At 45.4% G+C, this 24245-nt stretch overlaps 1 protein-coding gene across 7 annotated transcripts in view; it reads left to right on the plus strand.

Moving 5' to 3' along the window:
- The window catches only part of GATAD2A (GATA zinc finger domain containing 2A), a 107173-nt gene that overhangs the window by 41779 nt on the left and 41149 nt on the right, over nt 1-24245 (plus strand). For 5 of the 7 annotated variants that reach the window (XM_006100409.3, XM_014465849.2, XM_014465851.2 and 2 more), the window contains one exon: nt 4777-4864. The exons of the other annotated variants lie outside the window; for them this stretch is intronic. In XM_006100409.3, the coding sequence (XP_006100471.1) occupies nt 4850-4864 (15 nt within the window). In that variant the 5' untranslated portion in view covers nt 4777-4849. Of the gene's footprint in view, nt 1-4776; nt 4865-24245 lie in introns of those variants that run through there. 7 annotated transcript variants of the gene reach the window in all.

Here is a 24245-nt window from a genome sequence, read left to right on the forward strand (position 1 = left end):
AGTTTCTTCCTTTCTGATAGGAGCTGGCCCAGGGAGTTCCCTTCCTAATAGTTTTGGCAGTGCATTTGTTGCTAAGGCTGTTGACAGAGAGGGTCCTAGGTAACCCTTGTCTTTCCAGGAGCCCTTGGATTGCATGGAAAAAAGTGGCCTTTGTGGCCCTATAGATAGGAGAAGGTGGAATATATTGTTGGGTTCCCCTCAGAGTTTTTTTTGTCTAAATGTCATGTTCCCAAGACTGGATTGGAGCCAGGGGTGGTGGTAAATACTTGGTTGTAGATAGTTAAAGAATTTTAGGATAGCACAAGTGTTTGGTTAGTGCAGGATACCAGAAGTGTGCAGTTTTCACAAGGGCTGGGCCTCTGGCAGGGATGATGGGCCCTCTGTGGCTGCCTTGGAGAGCCCAGGCTTCCCAGTCAGGTGCCCATGGCCCCCAGAGACCAGTCCCTGCACTGGGCTGGCCACGGGTGCTGCAACCTGAGCGTCTCCTTGGAACTGGAGCTCCCTAGCCAGCAGCAGCCAGTGTCTGGCTGGGGCTCCTCCCCTCAAGTCAAAAGGGAGCTGACTTTACTTGCTTGAGCTCCAGAGGATGAAATGGTTATGAAGGACTTCTGTTGCCCAAAGCAATGACTTGATTTCATGTAAATCACCATGGCTGCCCTCTCACCAAGTGTGATCTCTCTCAAACTGGGAAATCATTGTGTTGGGGGGGTGTCTCAGAGTTGGTGTGTGTGTGTGTGTGTGTGTGTGTGTGTGTGTGTGTGTGTGTGTATGTAAGTGGAGTACCCAGGTGCAGGGTCAAAGCCAAACCATAATGATTTATCAAGGGAACAGAAGAGCCTCTTATGAGTTGGTAATTATGTACTTAAGGGTTACTTGATACTGTTTTAAATGTATGGGTTGGAAATAAAAACTGAAAGCTCTCTAAACCCATCTAGTGTGGGTAGATGGCAAAACAGTTTAAATGTTGTATCAGCGAAAAGCGATTATATTTTGTTTTAGAGAAATGCTCCCAAATCTCATGGTGCTAAGTGGTCTCTGCTTGGTTTCAGCTCCTTTTCAACTTTCACACTAATTGTATCTGAGAGCTTCTGCTCCTCAGATTGGTTCCTTCTTCAATGTTAAACCATCCCTGTTCATTCATTCCATAAATATATATCGGGCACCTGGTATGTGTTTCTGACACTGTCCTAGGTGCTTGGAATAAAACAGGTATCAGACATCCCTTTCTTTGTGGCATTTATGTTTTTGTCGGGTAAGAAAGTCCATAAACACAATAGCTGCCTGTGTGGAGCTTGCAGAGAGGCCAGGGCTGTGGGAGAGCAGCAGGTGGGCCTCTGAGGGGGAGACATTTGAGTATCAACTTGGGGTCAGCCATTGGGAGGGGGGAAGTGATCAAAACAGAGGGAACAGCTAATACAAATGCTCTGGCAACTATTGTTAGAACAGGCTGTATACAGGCATTTCTGAGAAGTTTCGTGAATATGGACTAGGCATTTGTTGACATTTAGGGATTTTTATATGGCATTTCATATATATATTTCAGAAGGGAAGGGAGAGGGAGAGAGAGAGAGAGAAACATCAATAAAGAGAAAGAATAATTGATTGGCTGCCTCCTGCAGGCCCCTCACGGGGGATGGAGCCTGCAATCTGGGCAACTGCCCTGACTGGGAATTGAACCGTGACCTCCTGGTTCATAGATCGATGCTCAGCCACTGAGCCACACCAGCTGGGCCATGGTAGTTATATTTTCAAAGGTCCTTTTTAATTTGGGTTGCAAATTGAAGAATTAATTGTTAAAATGATAAAGTGTCTGGGATTTTATTTAAAACACAAAAAGACCCCCAGGTGGGAGGGTGCCTGGTGTATTGGAGTCATGGCCAGGGAGCCAGCAAGGATGGAGCAGGATAAACAACTGGCCAGTGGGTAGGCCTCAAAATATAGGAGAGACTCGAGCTTCATTCTTTTATTATTAAAAAAAAAACCACTTTTTAAAATTGATTTTTAGAGAGTGAGGAAGGGAGAGAAAGATAGAAACATCAATGAGAGAGAACATCAGTTGGCTGCCTCCTACACGCCCCCCTACTGGGGATTGAGCTCGAACCCTGGCATGTGCTGGGAATGGGAATCGAGCCTGTGACCTCTTGGTGTGTGAGTTGATGCTCAACCACTGAGCCATATTGTCTGAATGAGGCTCTTCTGTTCCCTTGATAAACCATATTGTCATTCTAAGTGAATGCAGGACCTTCAAAGGGTTTCAAGCTGAGGATTGAAAGCAGGGGGCCTAGTTTGCTGGCCTCCATCATAGCAGAGAGGATGGTGTGGCCAGTGGAGGTGTGAGAACTGGTTGGACCCCAGGTATGTTTGATGACAGAATCAACAGGATTTCCAGATGGACTGGATAGTGGGATAGTCAGATTAAGATGGCAATTCCACATTTTAATCTGAGCAGCTAGTAGACTCTGGATGTGCCATGAGCTAAGATGGGGAAAGCCATGGTGGAGCATGGTGACCTTAAAACTTCTTGCATATTGCACTCTACCCATGATGCAATGTGTGTGTTGTAATAACAGATTGTTAAGATAACCTTCCTCACCATGGCCAGTGTGGCTCAGTAGGTTGAGCACTGTCCCATGCACCAAAAGGTTGCTGGTTCAATTCCTGGTCAGGACACATGCCAGGTTGCAGGCTCAATCCCTGATGGGGGGTGTACAGGAGACAGCCGATTCATGTTTCACTCTCACATTAATGTTTCTCTCTCTCTGCCCTGCCCCCCCCCCAAAAAAAATCAATTAAAAAAAAGAAAAAAAATGACCTACCTTCTTGCCAGTTAACCCTCCAGGAAATGTTGTTCAGTGTCTTATGGTCTCATAGAATAGAATACTTGGATCTTTGTTGAAAATCAGTTATCCACATGTGCATGGGTATATTCTGGTCACCCATCTACATGTTTGTCTTTATGTCCATATTACAGACTTGTTTATTGTAGCTTTATGGTAGGGTAAGCCCTTCAAATTTGTTCCTCTTTTTCAGTGTTGTTTTCACTATTCCAGGTCCTTGGCATTTTCATATAAATTTTAGAATCAGCTTGTTTTTTCTACAAAAAAGCATGATAGGAATTTTTTATTGGGACAGCGTTGAATCTGTGGTCCAATTTGGGAGGGAGAATTGATACCTCTGACCCATGGACAAGACCTATTTAGTTTTTCTTTTATTTTTCTCAAGGACGTATTGTTATAGTTTTCAGTTTGTAGGTCTTGCACATTTTAAAAAATCGAATTTATCCTTAACTATTTCACATTTATGCTGTTGTAAATGGATTTTAAAAAATGCTTTGCGTTTATTCGTTGCCATTATGTAGAAATACCGTTAACTTTTAATTTTTATTGATTTCAAAGAGGAAGGGAGAGGGAGAGAGAGATAAAAACATCAATGATGAGAGAGAATCTTTGATCAACTGGGGATTGAGCCTGCAATCCGGGCACTTGCCTGACCAGAATCGAACCATGACCTCCTGGTTCATAGGTCGATTCTCAACCACTAAGCAACACTGGCCAGGCAGTACTGTTGACTTTTGTGTATTGACCTTGATCCTGAAGAGAGCAGGTGCCTGGAAAGCCCATGGCCCCTATTTCTGAGGCTTCACCCTGCATAGCAGAGAGGGGCCACTGCTTGGGTGTATGAAAGAACTAGGATTAACTGTATCCACTGTGTTTCCTGCCCTAGACCTCGCTGAGGAGAACACTGTGTGCTCCTTGGTGCCCAAATATCACTGATACTTGCTTATTTTACAAGTTCTCCTGTGGGAGTGTTTCTCACCGTCCATGAGCTGTGAATTGCTGTGATCTCAGTTTAAAAATAAAGGTTTCATATCAGAGCAAGCATTCTTTGGGCACAAAGAATGATAACACTCAGCAAGGTAAAACTGACAGCACTGCCCAGGAGTCCAGGATTTGGCTGGTTCACTGTGTTTTAGCCTATGCGCCTGAAGCCCTGGATGTCTGCTGTCTCTGTGATCTCACGAAAGTTCCCGAATATTTTTTAAACTTAGTTTTTCTGTCTGTAAAACAGGCAGCACCTTCTTCCCTGGGCAGTATTATCTCTGGAGATGATTCCTTGGGTAAAACTGTGAGTTGTCCCTCAAAGGTGAAGCCACCTTCATTTGGGAGGTGAAGTGTGCTTGGCCCCAGACACATTGCACTCTCAACTTCTTGAGAGCAAACCTTGCACTGCTGGAACAATGGGTAGTTTCTCTGTGGTCTGTGCCAGGGAATACGCACCTGGAGAGGGAGACCTAGGTGACCAAATTCCTGAGTATTGGGCACATCAGATTCTTTTTCTGTAAATGGGTATGATTCTGTAATCTGCCCCTAAAGTTGTCCTGGGGATTCATAGAAATACTGAGATTTTTGACACAGTACCTGGAACTCACTGTTAAACACCTATTAAATGCTGGGTATTACTGTTAATGTCATTACTGTTATAGTCAAACCTTGAACCACTTTCTGGGTGTTTGGCACATTGGTGTTTGGCTGTGTACAGTCTCATCTCTATCATATTGTTGAAGACAGCATCTGCCATGCTAGTGTTTATAGGTTAGAGACTGATAGAAATTTATTTCCTCAGCTGCCCCTCTGTGGAAGATGGCTGAGACAGACCTATGGTTGAAATCTAAAATTTCACTATGTAATCACAGGGGTTGGAGGCATTTAAAACTGCCAGAATGTTCTAGAAACTTTCCTTGAAAACTCAGGTTTCTTTCTCTGTCCTTCACTTTAGGTTGGTAAGCACGTTGATGCAAGTTGCCTTTTACATAGCTGCTGCCATGGCCAGCTGGTAGGACCAGAGTCCCATGCCCAGAAGCCAGGTGAGTGCTTGGGTTCTGGTATCTGTGTAATGAAGGCTCTGACTCATTCAGGTCTTTGAACATTTAAAACTGAGTGCTGCTTCAGAAGCTGATGGCCACCTCTTAGAGGAAATGGAAGGAGTCAAGTCCTCCCTACAGGATTGTGTGATAAGACTATCTCCACGGGGCTACCCAGACCCTGCTGGCCTCCATTTGCTCTCCTGTCATGTCTCAGGGATCACTCATTTGAAAAGCCCTGGCCTAAATAGGATGAGCCGATCCTCTGTGAGGATCAGAGGCCAAGGATAATCCTGGCCAGGTGTCCTTGGCCCTCTGGCCATTTCTGTGATTTCCCAATGCTGACCAAAACTGGTAGAATTTTCCCTTAACCATTGTCAGCAGTGCAGGGCCTTGTACTGGTGCTTGGAGCTGGTTGCCCTTATCTTCGTGTCTGTGGGGAAACTGAGCCATGCCCCACTGCTTAGAGCTGTCAAGTGCAGGCTGTGTCAAGGACTCTCAAGACCCAGCAGGCAGATCCCTCCATCCAGGTGGGATTTTGTCTGTTGCTATCAGGGCCTGGCCAACAACGTTTTGACCTAAGGCTGCCTATCTGGAGAAGAATGTAGAACCCAGAGTTATCATAGGACTTGGAGGCAGTGTGGAGACCTCCTGGGTCAGTCAACTGCTTCCTCCTAGTCCAGCTGGCAGGTGACTTATCAAGGAGTACATGTCCTAACCTGCATCACAGCTGCTCAGATTGCCTGCTGGGCTGAGTGTGGTATTTGACGAGGGTATAGGGGTCAGTTTTGTTAGGTTTCAGCTCTTATCTACCTATAGCAAGAAAACATGGGCATGGCCAAGTACTTGTGTTAGGAAAACATTTACAGAATATTCTTTTCTTTTTTTTAATTTAAAATTGCTTTTAGAGAAAGAGAGGAAGGAATGGGGGTGGAGAGAGAGAGAAACATTAATTTGTTGTTCCATTTATTTATGCATTCATTGGTTGATTCTTTTATGTGCCCTGACTGGGAATGGAACCTACAACCTTGGTGTATTGGGACAATGCTCTAACCAACTGAGCTACCTAGCCAAGGCCCAGAGTATTCTAACAAAACCAAATTTTACTGGTGTTTAAAAAGAATTTTTTAAATTGAAATATAATGTTCATACCATACAACTCACCAATTATAGTATATATTTCAGTGATTTTTAATTTTTGGGGTGTATATTCAGGAGTGGTGCAACCATTACCTCTCTCTGATTCCAAACCACTGAAAGAAACCCCATCCACATTAGCAGTCACTCTCCATTCCCCTCTCCTAGCCACTAACCTGGCAACCACTAATCTACTTGCTGTGTCTATGGATTTGCCTGTGATGTAGATTTCATATCAACAAAATCATAACATATGACCTTGTGTGTTTGATTTCTCTTACTCTGTGTAATGTTTTTGAGGTTCATCCACTTTGTAGCATGAATCTCACCTCATCCATTTTTATGGCTGTGTGATATTTCATTGCAAAGATGGATCACATTTTGTTTACCTATGTTCATCTGGGATGAATTTGGGCTGTTTGCACCTTTTGGCGATTTGTGACTGGCCGATTTGGCTTAGTGGATAGAGCATCGGCCTGCAGACTGAAGGGTCCTGGGTTTGATTCCAGTCAAGGGCATGTACCTCTGTTGCAGATTCCTTCCCGGCCCGGGCCCTGGTCGGGGTGAGTGCAGAAGGCAACCAATCGATGAGTTTCTCTCACATTGATATTTCTCTGTCTTTCCCTCTCTCTTCCACTATCTTTAAAAATCAATAGAAAAATATCCTTGGGTGAGGATTAAAAAAAATAAAGAACATTTGTGTATGCAATTTGTGCTGGGTGTTCAGGATCAAAAATGGGTGTGACTTATAGAAAAACAGACAGTTCACAGAAAGAGTAATGCAGATGGCCCTTAACCAACCAAGGTATGGAAAATACTTAGTTTCTCTGATACTAACAATGGTTGTTGGAGCTTCATCAAAACAACATTTCTGACCTTTTCCCACAGAGGTGGACTCCGTTCTGTTGGTGGGAATCAGACTCCACCATACATTTCTGGGAGGGGGGGGGGGGGTTATAACTCCTCTGAGTGGGAATTGCTTACCCTTTGCTCCAGCAATTCTACCTCTATAAATTTATCCCAAAGATACACTGTTAAAAAGAAGGATTGTGGCCCAGCTGGCATGGCTCAGTAGTTGAGCATCTATCTATGAACTAGGAGGTCATGGTTCGATTCCCGTTCAGGGCACATGCCCGGGTTGTGGGCTTGATCCCCAGTGCTGGGGCGTGCAGGAGGCAGTCAGTCAGTGATTCTCTCTCATCATTGATGTTTCTATCTCTCTCCCCTCTCCCTTTCTCTCTGAAATCAATAAAAATATATTTTAAAAAAAGGATTGTGATAGGGTTATTCATTAAAACATTCTGAAGTAACAAAACTGGAAATGATTTAGGTGTTTGTCAGTTGGGGCTGGGGACTGATAGGGTGGACCCTAGCCCCTCGGTGAATGAAGGATGAGATCTACATGTCATGGTGATGGAATATTAAGAGTGAAGTGACAACTGGAAAAAAGAACAAGGTAAAGGATAAAGAGATGTAGTGTGTTCACTTTTATCCAAGGAAAGGTGGGGGGGATATGGATGTATATGTATTTGCTTATATTTAATTTTTAAAAAATGGAAGTATAACCTACTAGAGCAGCGGTTCTCAACCTGTGGGTCACGACCCCTTTGGGGGTCGAACCACCCTTTCACAGGGGTCGCCCTAAGACCATCGGAAAACACATATATAATTACATATTGTTTTTGTGATTAATCACTATGCTTTAATTATGTTCAATTTGTAACAATGAAAATAAATCCTGCATATCAGATATTTACATTACGATTCATAACAGTAGCAAAATTGCAGTTATGAAGTAGCAACGAAAATAATTTTATGGTTAGGGTCACCACAACATGAGGAACTGTATTAAAGGGTCACGGCATTAGGAAGGCTGAGAACCAGGCCGAGGGACCCCACTGGTGCACGATCGGGGCCGGGGAGGGATGAGGAAGGGCTCTAGGGTGTGTCTGGCCCTCCTCGCTCAGTCCCAATCAGCCGAACCCTAGCAGCAAGCTAACCTACCAGTTGGAGCGTCTGCCCGCTGGTGGTCAGTGCACGCCATAGGGAGCAGTTGAGCGGCCTTAGCATATCATTAGCATATTACACTTTGATTGGTTGAACGGACGACTGGATGACCGGACACTTAGCATAGTAGGCTTTTATTATATAGGATAAGTGAACCACATGGTCACCTCTGAGGAGGAATAAGAGGGGACAGGGTTACTGGAGACTTACCTGGGTTTTTTTCTGTGTAGCACTGGGTGTGTCTTTTACATTATCCTATATAATAAAAGGCTAATATGCAAATAGACCAAACGGCGGAACAACTGGTCGCTATGATGTGCACTGACCACCAGAGGGCATGTGTGGAACATGGTGGGTGTTGGCTGAGGTGGGATGGTGGAGCAGGTGAGCGGGGGTGCCAGACCAAGGTGGGCACCGGTCGCTGTCATGGGGGCGAGCCTCTGGTGGTTACTGAAAATTCTTTGCTCCCGCGCACCGCACCGCGGTCCTGCCCGGCGCTCGCACCTGCTGCTGGCGCTGGAGCCACTGCTTGCACCCACTGCCGGTGCCCAGTGCCAGTCCCGATCACTTGTTACCATCAGCGGCGGCTGCTGGCCCTGATCACCCCTGGGGACTTCTCTACCTCCCGCTGCTCCTGAGGGGTGATCAGGGCAGCAGCCGCCACTCGCACCTGCTGCTGGCACCGGCCCCAATTGCTCCGCGCTTTCAGCAGGTTCAAGCGGGGCCGGCACTGTTAGCTGTGGGAGCGGCAGCAGCAGAGAGGGGCTGCCAGCAGATGGGACCAGGGCCATGGTGGGAGGGGCCAGGCGGGGGCGCAGAGGATGGGCCGAGACCTGCCCCTGGGCCTACTGCAGCCTCGTGGCCCACAGTTCCTTTCAAGGTGCACGAATTCGTGCATTGGGGCCCTAGTTATAAAAGTATGTCAAAGGGCATGTGGCAATCCTTAAAAACCAATGGAAAATGAAATAAATGAATCTAGATGCATGTATTTACATGACTTTTAAATACAATAGTTTGTAAATATTTTAGTGAGGTACAGCATAAAGGCAAAATGAAAAATTTTAAAAATCTTTAACTGTTTTTAGAAATCATATTTTTGGTTTCAGGTTAATAATACCAATAGTCTTAGTATTATATGTTATAGAAGAAAATAAGTCATTAATGTCTTTAAGAACCAAAAATTTCAGCATGAAATAAAAGTGTAAATATAAAATCAAAGCATTTAGGTTAAAATGGTTTAATTCTGAATCTGCATTGGAATATCCCTGTTGCATCAGACAGTCCTGGGGTTGTGCCAGAAGAACCCACAGGGCCTCCCATGGTCAAGGGTGGGCAGGTGAGCAGGAGGGAGAACAAGGAGTCCCTGAATTGCTGCACCAAAGGGGTAAAAAAAAATCTATGTTTATGTTGGCACGCAAAGGAAAGGAAGACACTTGCCAGTAGGGAATCGGCTCATTTTGAAAATTGGTAGAGGAAAAGAAGCAAGCATATCTACCTCTTATATGTGAAATAGTGGGTGAGGGCAACTTTTCCTCACAGCTCAGTGCTGCCCCACAGAACTTTCTGGTATGCTCTGAATCCATACCTGGAGTAGTTTGAGGAAGTCACCTTTTAATTTAATTTAATTTAAATCTAATTAAATGACCTCATCTGGCTGATGGACAACACAGCTATTGATATATCCTGGCTAATTGATGGAATTATGAATTATAAGTTTTCAGACACCTAATGAAATGGTGGGTCCCAACAGCGAGCATCCTCACTGGCCATCCCCCAAGGAGGGCATACTTGCTTAGTTAGGCCTCAAAACCTGGTTTTTGAGAAATTGGGTGTGTTTTATACCACAGGGATACCACCAGCAAAACCTATCTGTGGGAAACAGGATAAATGACCTAATTTCTTCAATGTATGATTGAAAGGAAAAGAGTGTGGTAGGGAGCCTATAGATTTCAAGCAGTGTGACTGTGACAGATGAAGAAATGCTTGTTAAATTGTTGAAGATCATGATTGTGGGATGGTGATAAATACTGACCTGTCATTTGTAAATGCACGTTGGGTAGGATTTGCTTCACAGAAGCTAGTGGGGTGTGGGAGACCAAGGTTGGCCACCTAAAGACCATAGGTGTTGGATGCGTGCAGTTAATCATGCTGCTCTCTTTACTTCTGTGGATATGTTTGCAATTTTCTATAATCAAAGTTTACAAAACAGCCTTGACCCAGGTATTCCCTCAGGGAGCATTATGACGCACATCACCCAGAGCAGGGAAAACAGCCATTTACGAAGTGCGGATGATGGCCACTTGTGGTTAGTTTAAATTCAAGTAGAAAACCTTCAGCAGAGATTCTGGAATTGCTGTGAGGGGCTGTAGCCAGTGGCCTGTCAGGTGGGACAACTTCCCAATATAGCGTTCATATTTTCTGTAATAACACTCACAGCTCCCGTTTGTGGAGCCCTTGGAGAACATTAGTGATAAAGTAGGCAGGTTCTGTTCCCATTTCACAGTTAAGTAAGCTGAGGCATGTGAAGGTGAACCAGGCATCATTTTGTGCCTGGTGGTACCTTCTGTTCCATGAGCCTTTCTCCTGCTCCCCCCCCTCCCCTCGCCTTGGAGCGCTTCTTATTATCATCTGTACTTTTTCACTTTAGTACTTTGATTCTGTGATAGCCCATATACCAGTGGTTCTCAACCTTCCTAATGCCGCGACCCTTTAATACAGTTCCTCATGTTGTGGTGACCCCCAATTTCATTGTTACAAATTGAACATAATTAAAGCATAGTGGTTAATCACAAAAACAATATGTAATTATATATGTGTTTTCCGGTGGTCTTAGGCGACCCCTGTGAAAGGGTCGTTCGACCCCCAAAGGGGTCTCGACCCACAGGTTGAGAACCGCTGCCATATACTGTTGTTTTCAGACCTAAGTTAATACAATCTTGATTAGCGACCAGTCCCACTTCTGCATTGTTGGCCATCCATAGCAACTGTAGCCAGTAGAATGGATAAAGTAGGTGGTTAGCTGGTTTTCAACATGACTTTGTCTTATGAAAAAAGAGTGCTTTACAAGCTTGAGCCTGTGCCATCCAGAGATCACTGTACCTCCCATCGTGGGAGGGACCTCACCCTGCATCGTCCACCTGCTCTGTGTCCACTGTCTACCCCCAGCTTTGTGTGTGTTCTCCTAAGGCTTCCTGGGCCTGTGCTACTCTCGGTGGGAGGCTTTTTGTTGGAAATCCCCAAGGGTGACCATGGGACCCAATTAGCCCTGGTCCCTGGTAGAAAGTAAGCCCATGTTTGGAAGAACGAATGGGTGAAATACCTGTGAGGTTGAAATGGGTGGCACACTCACCGTGAAGCCTGTGATGGGCTTTACTTGAATAGAGCTCTGCCTGTGATCCTCTCTCCACATTGGCTCTCTGTCAGTATATTGTGTGTCCTACATGTTCACACTCCAAGGCATCGGCTCCTTTTCTGGGAGATGGTTCTCTCTCTCTCTTTTTTTAAATGTATTTTTGCCCTAGCCAGTTTGGCTCAGTGGATAGAGTGTCGGCCTGCAGACCAAAGGGTCCTGGGTTTGATTTTGGTCAAGGGCCTGTACCTTGATTGCAGGCTCCTCCCTGGCCTGGGCTCTTGCAGGAGGCAATCAGTTGATGTGTTTCTCTCTGTCTTTCTCTCTCTCTCTCTTTCACTCTCCCTAAAAATCAATGGAAAAATATCCTAGGGTAAACATTAACAACAATAAATAAATAAACAAACAAATAAATTTTTTAATTGCCTTTAGAGAGGAAAGGAGAGGGAGAGAGAAAGAAACATCATGATGAGAGAGAATCATTGATCGGCTGCTTCCTGCATGCCTCACACTGGGGATTGAGTCCATAATCCAGGCATGTGCCCTGACCGGGAATCAAACTGAGACCTCTTGGTTCATAGGTCGATGCTCAACCACTGAGCCACACTAGCCGGGCTGTTTTTTTTTAATCCTGCCTTTTTAAAAATATGAAGATAAAATTCACATAACATAAAATTCACTCTTTCAAACATTTTAAAGTGTGAATTTATTGGCATCTTAATACATTCACAACATTGTGCAGCCATCACCTCTAATTCCAGAACATTTTCATCACCCCCAAAAGAAACCTATATCCTATTAGTAGTCACTTTTTACTTCCCCCTCCCTCCCCACCTCTGTACTTCCCAGAGCCCTAGCAACCTCTAATCTACTTTCTGTCTCTATGGATTTGCCTGGGCATTTCACATATACTATGTGGCCTTTTGTGTCTGGCTTTTCTCCTTTAGCATGTTTTCATCATTCATGTTGTGACATGAAACAGAACTTCATTCCTTTTTATGGCTAAATAATATTCCATTGTGTGGCTGGATCACATTTTGTTTATGTATTTATTTGTTGATGGACAGTAGGGTCATTTTTACTTATTGGCTACTGTGAATAGTGCTGCTTCTAACATTCATGTACAAGTTTTTCTTTGAATACCTGTTTTCACGTCCCTTGACTATATACCTAGCTGGAATTTCTGGATCATGTGGTAATTCTGTATTTAACTTTTTGAGGAACTGCCAGACTTTTCCATATCATTACACCATTTTGTTGTTGTTAATCTTCACCCAAGGATATTTTCCCATTGCTTTTTTTAGAGTAGAAGGGAGGGGGAGAGACAGAAACATCAATGTGAGAGAGAGACATTGATTGGTTGCCTTCTGCATGCCCCAAACAGGGCTGGGGATCGAGCCTGCAACCAAGGTATGGGCCCTTGACTGGAATTGATCCCGGGATGCTTCACTCCTTGGGCCGACGCTCTATCCACTGAGCCAAGTGGCTAGTGCTCATTACACCATTTTATATTCCCTCCAGCAATGTATAAGGGTTCCAATTTATCTATATCCTCACCAATACTTATTTTCCAGTTAAATTTTTTCTTGTGCTGGTCAGTGTGCTCAGTGTTTGGAGCATTGCCCCATGCACTGAAGGGTTTAGGGTTCGATTCCCAGTCACGTGCATGTAACTGGGTCTCCCCCTCCCTTCCTTCCTTCCTCCCTCTATTCCCCCCTTCCCTTCCACTCTATCTAAAATCAATGGAAAAATATGCTTGAATGAGGATTAACAATTATTTTTTTCTTATAGCCTTCCTAGTAGGTGTGAGGTGGTATCTCATTGTGGTTTGATTTGCATTTCCCTGATGATTAGTGATGTTGAACATCTTACCTACGTGCTTATTGGCCATTTGTGTATCATTGGAAAAATATCTATATATGTCCTTTGCCCATTTTTGAATTGGGTTCTCTTTATTGTTGAGTTGTAAGAGTTTTTTATATATTTCTGATACTAGACTATTCTTGATTTTTTTAAATCCTCACCTGAGGATATGTTTTTATTGATTTTTGAGAGAGATATTGATTGGTTGCCTCTCCTATGTGCCCTGACCAGGGATCAAACCTGAAACCTTTTGGTGTACGGGGGCGATGCTCCAACCAGCTGAGCCACCAGGCCATGGTCCCTGGCACTAGACCAGTGGTTCTCAACCTTCCTAATGCTGCGACCCTTTAATACAGTTCCTCATGTTGTGGTGACTCCCAATTTCATTGTTACAAATTGAACATAATTAAAGCATAGTGATTAATCACAAAAACAATATGTAATTATATATGTGTTTTCCGATAGTCTTAGGCGACCCCTGTGAAAGGGTCGTTTGACCCCCGAAGGGGTCGCGACCCACAGGTTGAGAACCGCTGCACTAAACTCTTAACAGATATATGGTTTGTACATATTTCCTCTTATTCTGAGAGTTGTTTTTTCACTTTCTTGTTGCACCAAGTATTTGAATTTTGATGAAATCCAATTTAACTTTTTTCTTTTGTAAATATTGTGCTTTTGATGTCATATTTAAGAATCTGTTGCCAAATTCAAGGTCATGATTTACACTTTAGTATTTTCTTCTAAGAGTTTTATACTAGGTTTAGCATTTCATATTTAAGTCTTAGTCTATTTTGGGTTAATTATAATATGTGGTGTGAAGTAGGGTTTTGTTTTTTATCATTTTTTCTATGGGTATGAAGACATTTTGGCTTATTTAACTAGGAATGGGAGGGCCATAGCTGGGAGTTCTGGAAGTACCTTTTCTCATCTGCCCCCCCCCCCCCCCCCGCCCCATCTTTTTAACAAATATGTATTGAGCACCATTCTCTTGTGGGCCCTGAGATGGTAGCACTGAACAAAGAGGTGTTCTCTCTTCTTGTTGGGGATGGGGGACACAGAAACAGATGAGTAAATAAAATGTCAAGTAGTGGGAAAAGGGGTAGAGACCCATCAAGGGGCATGTGTGGAGGGGAGATTCATCTCATTTTGTTGTCTCAGCTGAGACCTGAGAAAGAAAGTTTGTACAGAGACTTGGGGGAGGAGCCTTCCAGGTAGAGGAAACAGGAAGTGTGCAAAGGCCCTGGGGTTGGAGTGAACTTGGCTGTCAGAGGAGCAGCCAGGATGTAAGTGTGGCCAGAGCTGAGAGAGTGGGGTTGGGGATGGAGGGGGAATGGTATGGTGGGAGAGAGGCCAATAGGATCTTGATGCTGAGTTGGGACCTTTTACTTTTAGTGGCATGTTTTACAAAAGGACCACTAATGTGATATACCCTCTAGCTGAGCTTGGCACTTTCCTGGATGTTGGTATAGGTGTCCAAAACCAGCACAAACCCTGCCTAATGGGAAGATTTCCACTTAGAGAGAAGAGGTGGGGTTTCTGTTCCAGCTCTTACAGTGCAGAAAGTACTGTGAGAACTGTTTCTTAGGCCCATGGGCTTCATTGAGACCAAAAACTTGCTTTAGTCCTAAAAGTAGCTTTCCCTGCTGGCTCCAATTCTCCTGGGGCAGCTGAGAGCCCTGACACCAAAAAAGGACGTGTGTGGAGGGGGAGCTTGACAAAGGAAGCCCAGGCAAGGCCTCTGGGCAGTCGAGTTACAACATTGCTGGGCTTCCTGATGAAAATGACAATAGATGTGTACCTGTTCCCTCACTTTACACTCATGTCTCCTCCTTGGAATGGAGAAGGCCTTTATGGCTCTTCTTGGAATTTTCCGTGCAAAACCTCTCTGCCATGTCCAGCCACAGGCCTCAATGGAGCTGGTGGCTAGGGCTGCATCTCCACTGGGCCCTGAAGGAGTCTGCCCTGAAAGGGTTAGAGCCTCCCATTTTGTGATGTGACACCGATGCACATTGCAATGTTGTGGAAATGGCAGGTGTAACCCTTTGTGGGCTGCAAGGCTCATAGCCCAGGAAGCAGCTGGGAGGGGACAGAGTGCTGGTCTTTTCCCATGGGTGGGAAATTCCGCCAGCTAGCTCTCACAGTGACATTCTGCAGGAGGATAATTCCTGGTCACCATTTCCCTATGGACATTTAATATTACTCAGGTTCCCCTTTACAGGTGACACATTTTTTTCTGTGTTGTCTGCTCCTCCAGCAGCATCTGTTTCTCCCTCTGGGGAGAGTAAGGATTTGGCCACAGCCAGCTGGGGTCGGAAGCTCAGATGGCCACCTGGAAGTGGCCCCAAGTGGGTGGCATTGGGTGCTTACTGAGCACCTCTGAGATAACAAACACTATAGCTAAGTCCTTATCTCCAGTGTGAGCCTGGGGAGAGCTAGTGACAATTTTAAAGACACTTGCTAGCAGTCTCTCCCCCTCTTAAGATGTGATCAGTATAAGTGCTTTCTTTTACTGAATGCCACAACTTGGAGATGAAGACAGGCTTTTGTCTCATGTCACTGGGAAGGGCACTCAGAGGCCAATGTATTGGGCTACACTGCAGACGGAGCTGAGTGGGATCCACGTGGCTTGTGTAGTCATTGTTCCCTGAGAAGAGGATAAAAGCATACCCCTGTACCCTATCCGAGGAAGAGCTACTCTTTCTCCAGTTTTTTCCCCCCATGACTCCAGGGAGGGAGGTTGGGCTGACCCAGGGTGAATTTGGGCAGCCAGGTACACCATCACAGGACTGGTGGTTACTATGGCATGAGCCTCACCAAGGTGTAGTGACTTCAGGTTTCCTGGAGATTACTTGTCTTGAAACTGGTTTTGTTCCCACACACTGTTGGGGTGAGATGCTCCTGGTGTTTTCTCCACTGTGCAGTCTATATGGGATTTGCATTGAAGAATCTGAAGAGGTTTTTCTCTTTCTCTTTTTTAAAAAATATATTTTTATTGATCTTAGGGAGGAAGGAAGAGAGAGAAACATCAATGATGATGAGAGAGAATCATTGATCAGCTGCCTCCATTGATCAGTCAGTGTTGTTCCATGTTATCTCCCCCTCAAAACAGACAATCTCCTCTGAAAATGTTGATGGTCACTACTTGAATATGTTAAATTGCTCTCCAGGTTAATTTTGTTAAATGGATTTTTAAAAAGCATTAATTCAGGGCATTATTTACAAGTCTTCCACCTTAAAAAAAATTCAGATTATAAAGTGTGTTTATTTGTAAATGTGAATGCCGGAGGTGTTGTCTCTTTTTTTTTAAACCTTCCTTCAGTCTTAATGACCTGCATTGCTGGGTGTTTCTTGAACCTAGGACTGAAGGTGACCAGGATAAAATGGATGTCTTGGTCTGACTGTACCTTGGGTATGACTTCCCTCAACCCTCAACCCCCAACCCCGTGGTGATGGGCTTATATTTGACTAGAGGCCCAGTGCACGACATTCGTGCCCTGGGGTGGAGGGAGGGTCCCTCATCCTGGCCTGTGCCCTCTTGCAGTCTGGGACCCTTCGGGGGATGTCTGCCAAGGGGTCCTTAGTGCTGCCACCACCGCCGCTGTGTTTCACCAGCTGTGAGCCTGGCTCAGCGCTTCTGGCTGAGCAGCGCTCCCCCCTGTTGTAAGTGTACCACCTGGGAGCAACTCCTGCATTGAGTGTCTTCCCCTGGTGGTCAGTGCACTTCATAAGCGACCGGGTCGTTCCCCTGTTTGGTCAATTTGCATATTAGGATTTTATTATATAGGACTAGAGGCCCGATGCACAAAATTTGTTCAGAAGTAGGCCTTCCTTTCCCCAGCTGCCAGCACCGGCTTCCCTCTGACACCCGGGACCCAGGCTTCCCTCCGGGACCCGGGCTTCGTCCAGTCTAATTAGCATATTACGCTTTTATTATTATAGATGGCTCATCGGCATTTCAGATGGTGTGCAATGTTTGGGCACACCTGGGATGTTAGAAGTGCATCTTTGAGGAAGGAGGTTGAGCTGCTCCTGAATTTATTTAACCTTCCTTTTTGACTCCTGCTTCCGAGCTGAGTACCACACTTGAAAGTGGTCTCGCTTCCTGGAAGGATTAAGTAGAGAGCACCTGTGGGGCTGGGGGCAGAGAGGTGCCCTGAGTAGCACACCAGTTTTCAGAAGGACTTATTTGATAGAGTGACTGGAGGCACTTCATTTAAGTTGTGTGCATACATGAGTCTTTTTGGAGTGTGCTCTGTGTCATCTCACAGCTCTCAGTGCTCTCCTCCTCTGTCCTTCAGGACCCAGTGAAAGGGTCCAGTTCTCTTCACTCACAGACTTATGGCCAGTCAGGACCCCACTCCCTCCCCAGTCCCTGGACTTCTTAATTCTTAAGGGCACCCGGAGCCCAGGAAAGCCCATGGGAGAACTGGTCATCACTATTAGCCTCTCACAATGAATACAAGTGGCTTGTGGCTTCTCTATAACAGGGGTGTTTTATCCTTCCAAGCAACCTCATTCCATTTAAAAAACAGTTGTTAAAACTTTTGTTCAAGGATCCTTTTATTTGGTTTCATTTTCTTGGAGATGGGTTTTCATGTGCCAGTATATTTCTGCCACTTGACCTTTTCTGCTACCATTTCTTCCCTCTTTTCTCTCTACAAATTCAGATTCTATTCTTCCCTTCCTCCTCTAAACCAGAAGGTGGACTCATTTTCTCGTGTTGTAATAAAATGGTGATTGGCACACATATCTCACAGCCCTTACTGGGTCTCTGCTCCCATGAAGGCAGGGACCCTGAGCTGCTCCTCTAGCTGTCCACAGAGGAGATGCCCTAAGGTCACTGGCTCCTTGGAGGTCACCATTGGGCAAAGGATCAGTATTTGTCAGAAGCCCACTGGTGTTCTTATCCTGCTGGGCCAGGTGGGCCGTGAACTTGGAAATGGGGTGTCCCAAACCCTAAATAACAGGCATCTTGTGATGCAGAAGTTCCCTTCTGGGTTCACCCATCACTCAGATAAACAACAGCAAAAGTTCTTTGCCTTCTCTGGAAGCTTAAATTACCTTGTGTGTGAATGAAGAGTCGTAGAAATGAGTGTGGTTGCAGTGTGAGTGATTTCAAAACCTCTGCTGCTCCAGCCAGGTGCAAAATTATTTGTGGGTTAGAGTGATGGAGGTGCACAGGGATCCATGCCAGACCCTGCAGGGCTCTGGGCTCCTTCTAGTGTTTTAGAAGTTGGTGATCCTGGCCTCTGGTCTAATCTCATGTTCATACTTATTAGTTTTCCTCCTTATTGAGACAGGTGGATCTGGAGCTAATTGGACACTAGTCACCCAGAAGAACTGCTATTCTTTGTTCAGAATTGAACAGATAAGAAAGACCTTTTTGCTGTGGCCAGGTAGCTCAGTTGGTTAGAGTGTCCTGATACGCCAAGGTTGTTGATGTGCCAAGGTTGCTGGTCGAACTCCAGTTAGTAAAAAACAACCAATGAATGCATAAATAAGTGGAACAACAAATTGATGTTTCTTTCTCTCTCTCTTCCCCCTCCTTCTTCCTTCCTCTCTCTAAAATCAATAAATTTTTTAAAAATTAAAAAAAAGTCCTTTTCTGAGCTAATTGGGCAAGATTCAGAAGTGAGAGAGGGGATGAAAACAATGTGTGAATGCTGTGCATGCGTGTGTTGGTGCATGTATCTGTAGCATGCATGAGTGGGTACACAAGTGTGTCTATTTGTGTGTGTTGTGCATGATTGCTTGGTGTTCACCTAGCCCAGTGGTCGGCAAACTGCGGCTTGCGAGCCACATGTGGCTCTTTGGCCCCTTGAGTGTGGCTCTTCCACAAAATACCGACTTCTGCGCATGGGCCATGAAGTTTCAATCTCACTGTACATGCACGCCCGCACGTGGTATTTTGTGGAAGAGCCACACACTCAAGGGGCCAAAGAGCCGCATGTGGCTCGCGAGCCGCAGTTTGCCGACCACTGACCTAGCCTGGTATGCCGTACCTTTGGGGAACAGGGAGGTGTCTGTCAATGACCCAATTTCCTGTGTTTGTCCTATGTCTGTAGGTATCCACTGAGTGGGATCAGTTGCTTCCAAGTTTGTGTGCCATGTTTCTTGTACCTTTTCCTCTCTGCTCACTGGCTTTCGCCTCCTCAGAACCTGGAGCCCTAGGACCATGGGTGTTGGAGGCTGACCATGATATTGCCCACCTCATGAGAAGCCTTTTTGGAAGAGCAGCTGAGGCCCTTCATCAGGACAAGAGAATTTCTTTGTCACATGTCTCATTTTTGTAAAGTGGCTGTCCACTTAGTGGGTTGCATTGGCTTCTTTTAACGCAGAAAATCTGTATCAAGTCCCTAGGTTCAAGGAGCCTCAGTAAGACCGACAGGACATCACTAGGTTGGGGGTGAAGTGATGTGCTCACCAGTCAGATCTATTGTTAACGTAAAGGTTAGCAGAATTGTAGGACCGAGGTGTGACCAGGCTGAGGCTGAGCCCCAGGCAGTCCTCAAGGGCTGTGGAGCTTCAGCCACAGGCAGAATGCACTGGGGGGTGCAGGGTTATGATGGTGCTGCCTTGCTGCCCTGGAATGGTGTAGTTACGGCAATTTGGTGTGGACCTGCATCCTCCTATATGGTTATCCCTTTCACACCAGGTAAAGCACCCGTCTCAGGATTTCACTAGCACAAATGACCCCTTTCTCCCCAGCCCTCAAGTTACCAGGAGAAGTGGGGCTTTGCAGGATCTTTAGTGACTCGGCCCAGTATGCTTGATTCACACTTTCCATACCTGCTTTAATTTCTCTCAGTGAGGTTTCTCCTGCCCTCCCCCACTGGGCACTTCACCCATCAGGTTCTTTTCTCAGTCCCTGTGCTTCTCCTTAGAGCTCTGGCACGTGTGGTGAGGAACTGCTTCTTTCTTTAACTGGGTTAAAGTTTCATGTGCTGCAGTAATTGAGTTTATAGCTTGTAATTTCCTTCTGCAAGGGACCTATTTATCTTGAGAGTGTGTAGGGCTTTTAGGATGGTATAAAATTGACGGGTAGTGAGACAGGCTGACCCTCCAGTGAGCAGTGTACACTAGGTACTTTTTGAAACCAAATTTCTTCTGATTTGTCAAAAGGGTTAACCATGAGTCATGGGCTCAGATTGAATTTACATCTTCAAGTCCTTGTTTTGAAACATATTTTTCTCTGTAGTTCTGCTATAATGCTTGTTTTGGAAAAGCAGGTTTATTTAACACTATTGATATATTATATGGCACCGTTGGAACATAGCACACATGTTGTATTTGGTTATGTGTGATTTTGTCTAGGAGAAATGCTAAATTAGCTGGTGGCCTGTTTTGATAAATAAAGTTTGTGTGGGACACAGCTATGCCCATTTGAGGACATACTGTCAGAACTGAATAATTGGGACAGAGACGGAATGGCCCAAAGAACTGAAAATATTTACTGTGTCCCTTTAAGAAAAAGGTTGCTGACTCCTGTACCAGATGAATCCAGAATATTGTTCCCAGTCAAAAGAGTATCTGCTGGTACACAGAATCAAAATGCATACACCTCAGATGCACCAACCCCCCTCGGTCACACTCTTCTTCTGTCTGGAGTCAGATAGCCTCCTGCCAGCTTGTCAGAGTAACTCAGAAACTGCAGCCCCCAACCCCACCCCACCGCTGCCATAGCACACTCAGGTCTTCCCCAGGGGAGGCATCAGGCTTCAGGTAGCATTTGTGTATTTCTTGGCTGTTTTAACATGCTGCCATTTAAAAATCAGGATCTTGTCTTTTTTTATATGACTGATGGTGATTTGGATTGCTGTGTACCTAACCCCATTGTTCCCATAAGGCCTATGTTTCTTTTGCATTATTTTGCAACACGTTACGGTTTAAAATGCATCTGTTGTGCTCCAGCAGAACTTACTGTACTTTGAAAGCAAACAGCAAAAGGTATGGTCTCGCTTATGACACTCTAAGGCTGTAATCACTTAATATTTATGGTGAGAGGTGAAGCCCACTCCCCTTGCAAGGAGGTCCCAGTGTCCTTTGGAAACATTGAGTCTGACTGGTGGTCAATGGGATGTTTCTATGGACACTGCCTGGGGGAGCATGGCCTTTAGTACCCAGCACTGTCCCACCCACTTGCTGTGTGACCTCCACCTGCCTCAGTTTCCCCACTGTAAAACGGTGACTGATAATAGCACCTTGCAGAAGGTTGTGAGGATTATGTAAAGTGTCTGGTCCAGGCACCCTGCTTTCCGAGCTCTCTCTGTAAAACATTCATTTGTTCACCAGATGTTTGCTGTGCATCTACTGTGTGGCCAGTACTTTTCTAGGAGTAGGGTCCAGGAAAATTGATGCTGACATCCTGCTGCCTGTTACCCTGGTGGGTGGTAATAACATCTGATTATGGGCGCGGAGGGCTCAGACCTTCCCATGCAGGGCAAATCTTAATTCTCTCAGGCATGGCTGCCCTTGCAGGCATTTCAGGATGGCTGTTCCATCCTCCTCACTGGCATGTGCATTATTTTAGTCCTTCCATGTGATTGTCACTCCAGATGAAATCAAACTATTTAAACATAGTTAACAAAAGGCCTTTACACCATATAGTGGAATGGGTCACAGTGGGCAGCTTGTGAGAATGCCAGGTAGAAATAGGAGTGCAGAACTGGGTTCCAGGCCCAGATCCTTAGCCCATCTAGACTTGGATTTCCCCACCTTGTGGGGTGGCCTGTGCATCCCATTGTCAACACTCAGAGGCTCTGGGTAAGTAACAGCTGTCACCTCCAGAGTGTGTGGGTGTGCTCCTCCTCCAGGGAGAGTCTCCCCAGCATTTTCTCAGTCTGTGTTTTTGAAGGCTCAGGAAGCTCCTAGCCAGTTATCTGGGCCTGTGACCTTTCCTGATGATGTAAAGGAAAGAAAATGCTGTATTTATGGAGTATCTTACGTTTTCAGACCACTAAGGGTTAAGATCCCATCTTCATTCAGTGAGTAGTAAGATTTAGTTCTCCTTTTGAGCAAACCTTTAGCATAGGACTTGCTATGGCTGCCTCAGTAAGAGCCACCCTCTCTGTTCAACAGCTTGGCCCATGCTGTTCCCCTATCTGGACCATCTCCCCACATTCCTGTTCCTACCTCAGCCTTAGTCTGTGGGTCTCCATCTCAGTATATTTGCCTTAGAGTCAGAATGGGGGTGTTCTTAATGAAAGCACACAATTTGTTTGCTTTGTTTTGCCCCATAGGGCAACCCAGGAATCATATACTTTATGAGACTAGTTTACAGAAATGTAGTTTAACTAACACATACTAAACACATACTGTTTGCTCCACACTGAAAATGAAGATTAATGGCAAAAAGAAGTTTCTGCCATGTAAGAGTTTAGCATGAGGAGAGATGAAGCCATTGAGTTGTGTGGAGGTTGTTTCCATAGACAGTCCTGGTGAGGGACTGTATGGAACATGGCCTCTGTCAGAGTGAGCCCACAATGACAGTGTGTCCTGGTGGCCCCTTGGGACAGCTAGTGGCCCAGGTAGAAGGTGTGCTATGTGGATAAGCTGAGAGGATTGGGTTTACTGCTTTGAGTTTGGGAGTCATTGTAATAAATGACAGAGAAGGTGGACTTTTAAGCTGTGTAGACATTTGCCAATAACAAGTGTCAATAGCAGCAGCGTCCCCTTTCAGCCCACTGAGGTTCTGTGTTCCTCTTGTGTTCTTGGTTCCACCCAATGCAGGAGCCAGCCAAGTGTCTTCCCTGTATCATAGGCGCCCTCCTGGCCAAGGGCCATGGAGGACAGCACCTCCCTCCCTGCAGGGCCTTCTCCCCTTGCTCCACCCCACTGACACTTGTGTCCTTTCAATTCTCATCCTCGAAGGTGACAGTGTTATTTGATCTAGCTTTCTTTTTTATCTTTGTTTTCTTTTAATACAAGACTGATACATAGACACTGTTAAGAGACTATGATTTAATACAGAAAGTGAAAGTTTCTTAATTCACTCTTAAGAAATGAGTGCTGTGGATTTAGCCTCATTTCTTTCAGTTTCAATTTTAATAAATTTTCAATATTTTGCAGATTATAAGTACTTTTAAACCATGTGAATAGTATTGTACTATTGTGCAACTTGATTTTCTCATTCAAGTTATTTCTTTTTTTTTTAAATATATATTTTATTGATTTTTCACAGAGAGGAAGGGAGAGAGATAGAGAGCCAGAAACATCAATGAGAGAGAAACATCAATCAGCTGCCTCCTGCACATTCCCCACTGGAGATGTGCCCGCAACCCAGGCACATGCTCTTGACCGGAATCAAACCCGGGACCCTTCAGTCCGCAGGCCGACGCTCCATCCACTGAGCCAAACCGGTTACGGCTCAAGTTATTTCTAAAGTCACTGTGTCTTTTCACATAGCATGCCTATGAAGTACGGATGGGGAAACCGAGGCCTCAGGATGTAAAAAGGGGCCCCCCCCCCCGCCAACCCCCCCGCCGCCCCCGCCACCACCAAGTTGCTCCCTGAGATTCTGCCTCTTCTCTGCTGTAGCCAGTGGAGCAGACTAGCTGCCGATATCTTTGTGATTCCCAAGTTAAATTACATTCCTGCACTCAGCTTTATCAGGCCTTGACATAGTTTAAAACTCGAGAGCTGACTTTTTGGTGTGAGTTCCTTCCAGAACACAACCACTGCATCTCTGCTGTGTCACTCAGAGATAGGTGTCAGGAAGTGGTTCAGACCTGGAGCAGAGTAGGGCCTGTTCTGGAAGGGAAGACCAAAGTGCAGTTTAGCTATTCTCCCCTGACCCCGCTCCAGTGCCTGTGTTCGACTCTGAAGAACTTGGGGAGCCTGTGGAGGGTGTGCAGACCGACTCAGCTTTGGAAGCTTCCTCAGGCTGTTGACTTGGGGGGGGGGTGAGTGGGGGTCCTGGGTCTAAGCAGGAGATGAGGGAGGCCATGCAGAGAGAGGTGGCACAGCCCCAATCCCAAGACTGCTAGGGTGCAGAAACCCACCTGTGCTGTGTGTCGAGACTGTAGAGCT

Source organism: Myotis lucifugus, unplaced genomic scaffold (assembly GCF_000147115.1).
Source record: "Myotis lucifugus unplaced genomic scaffold, Myoluc2.0 scaffold_311, whole genome shotgun sequence".
Lineage (NCBI taxonomy): Eukaryota > Metazoa > Chordata > Mammalia > Chiroptera > Vespertilionidae > Myotis > Myotis lucifugus.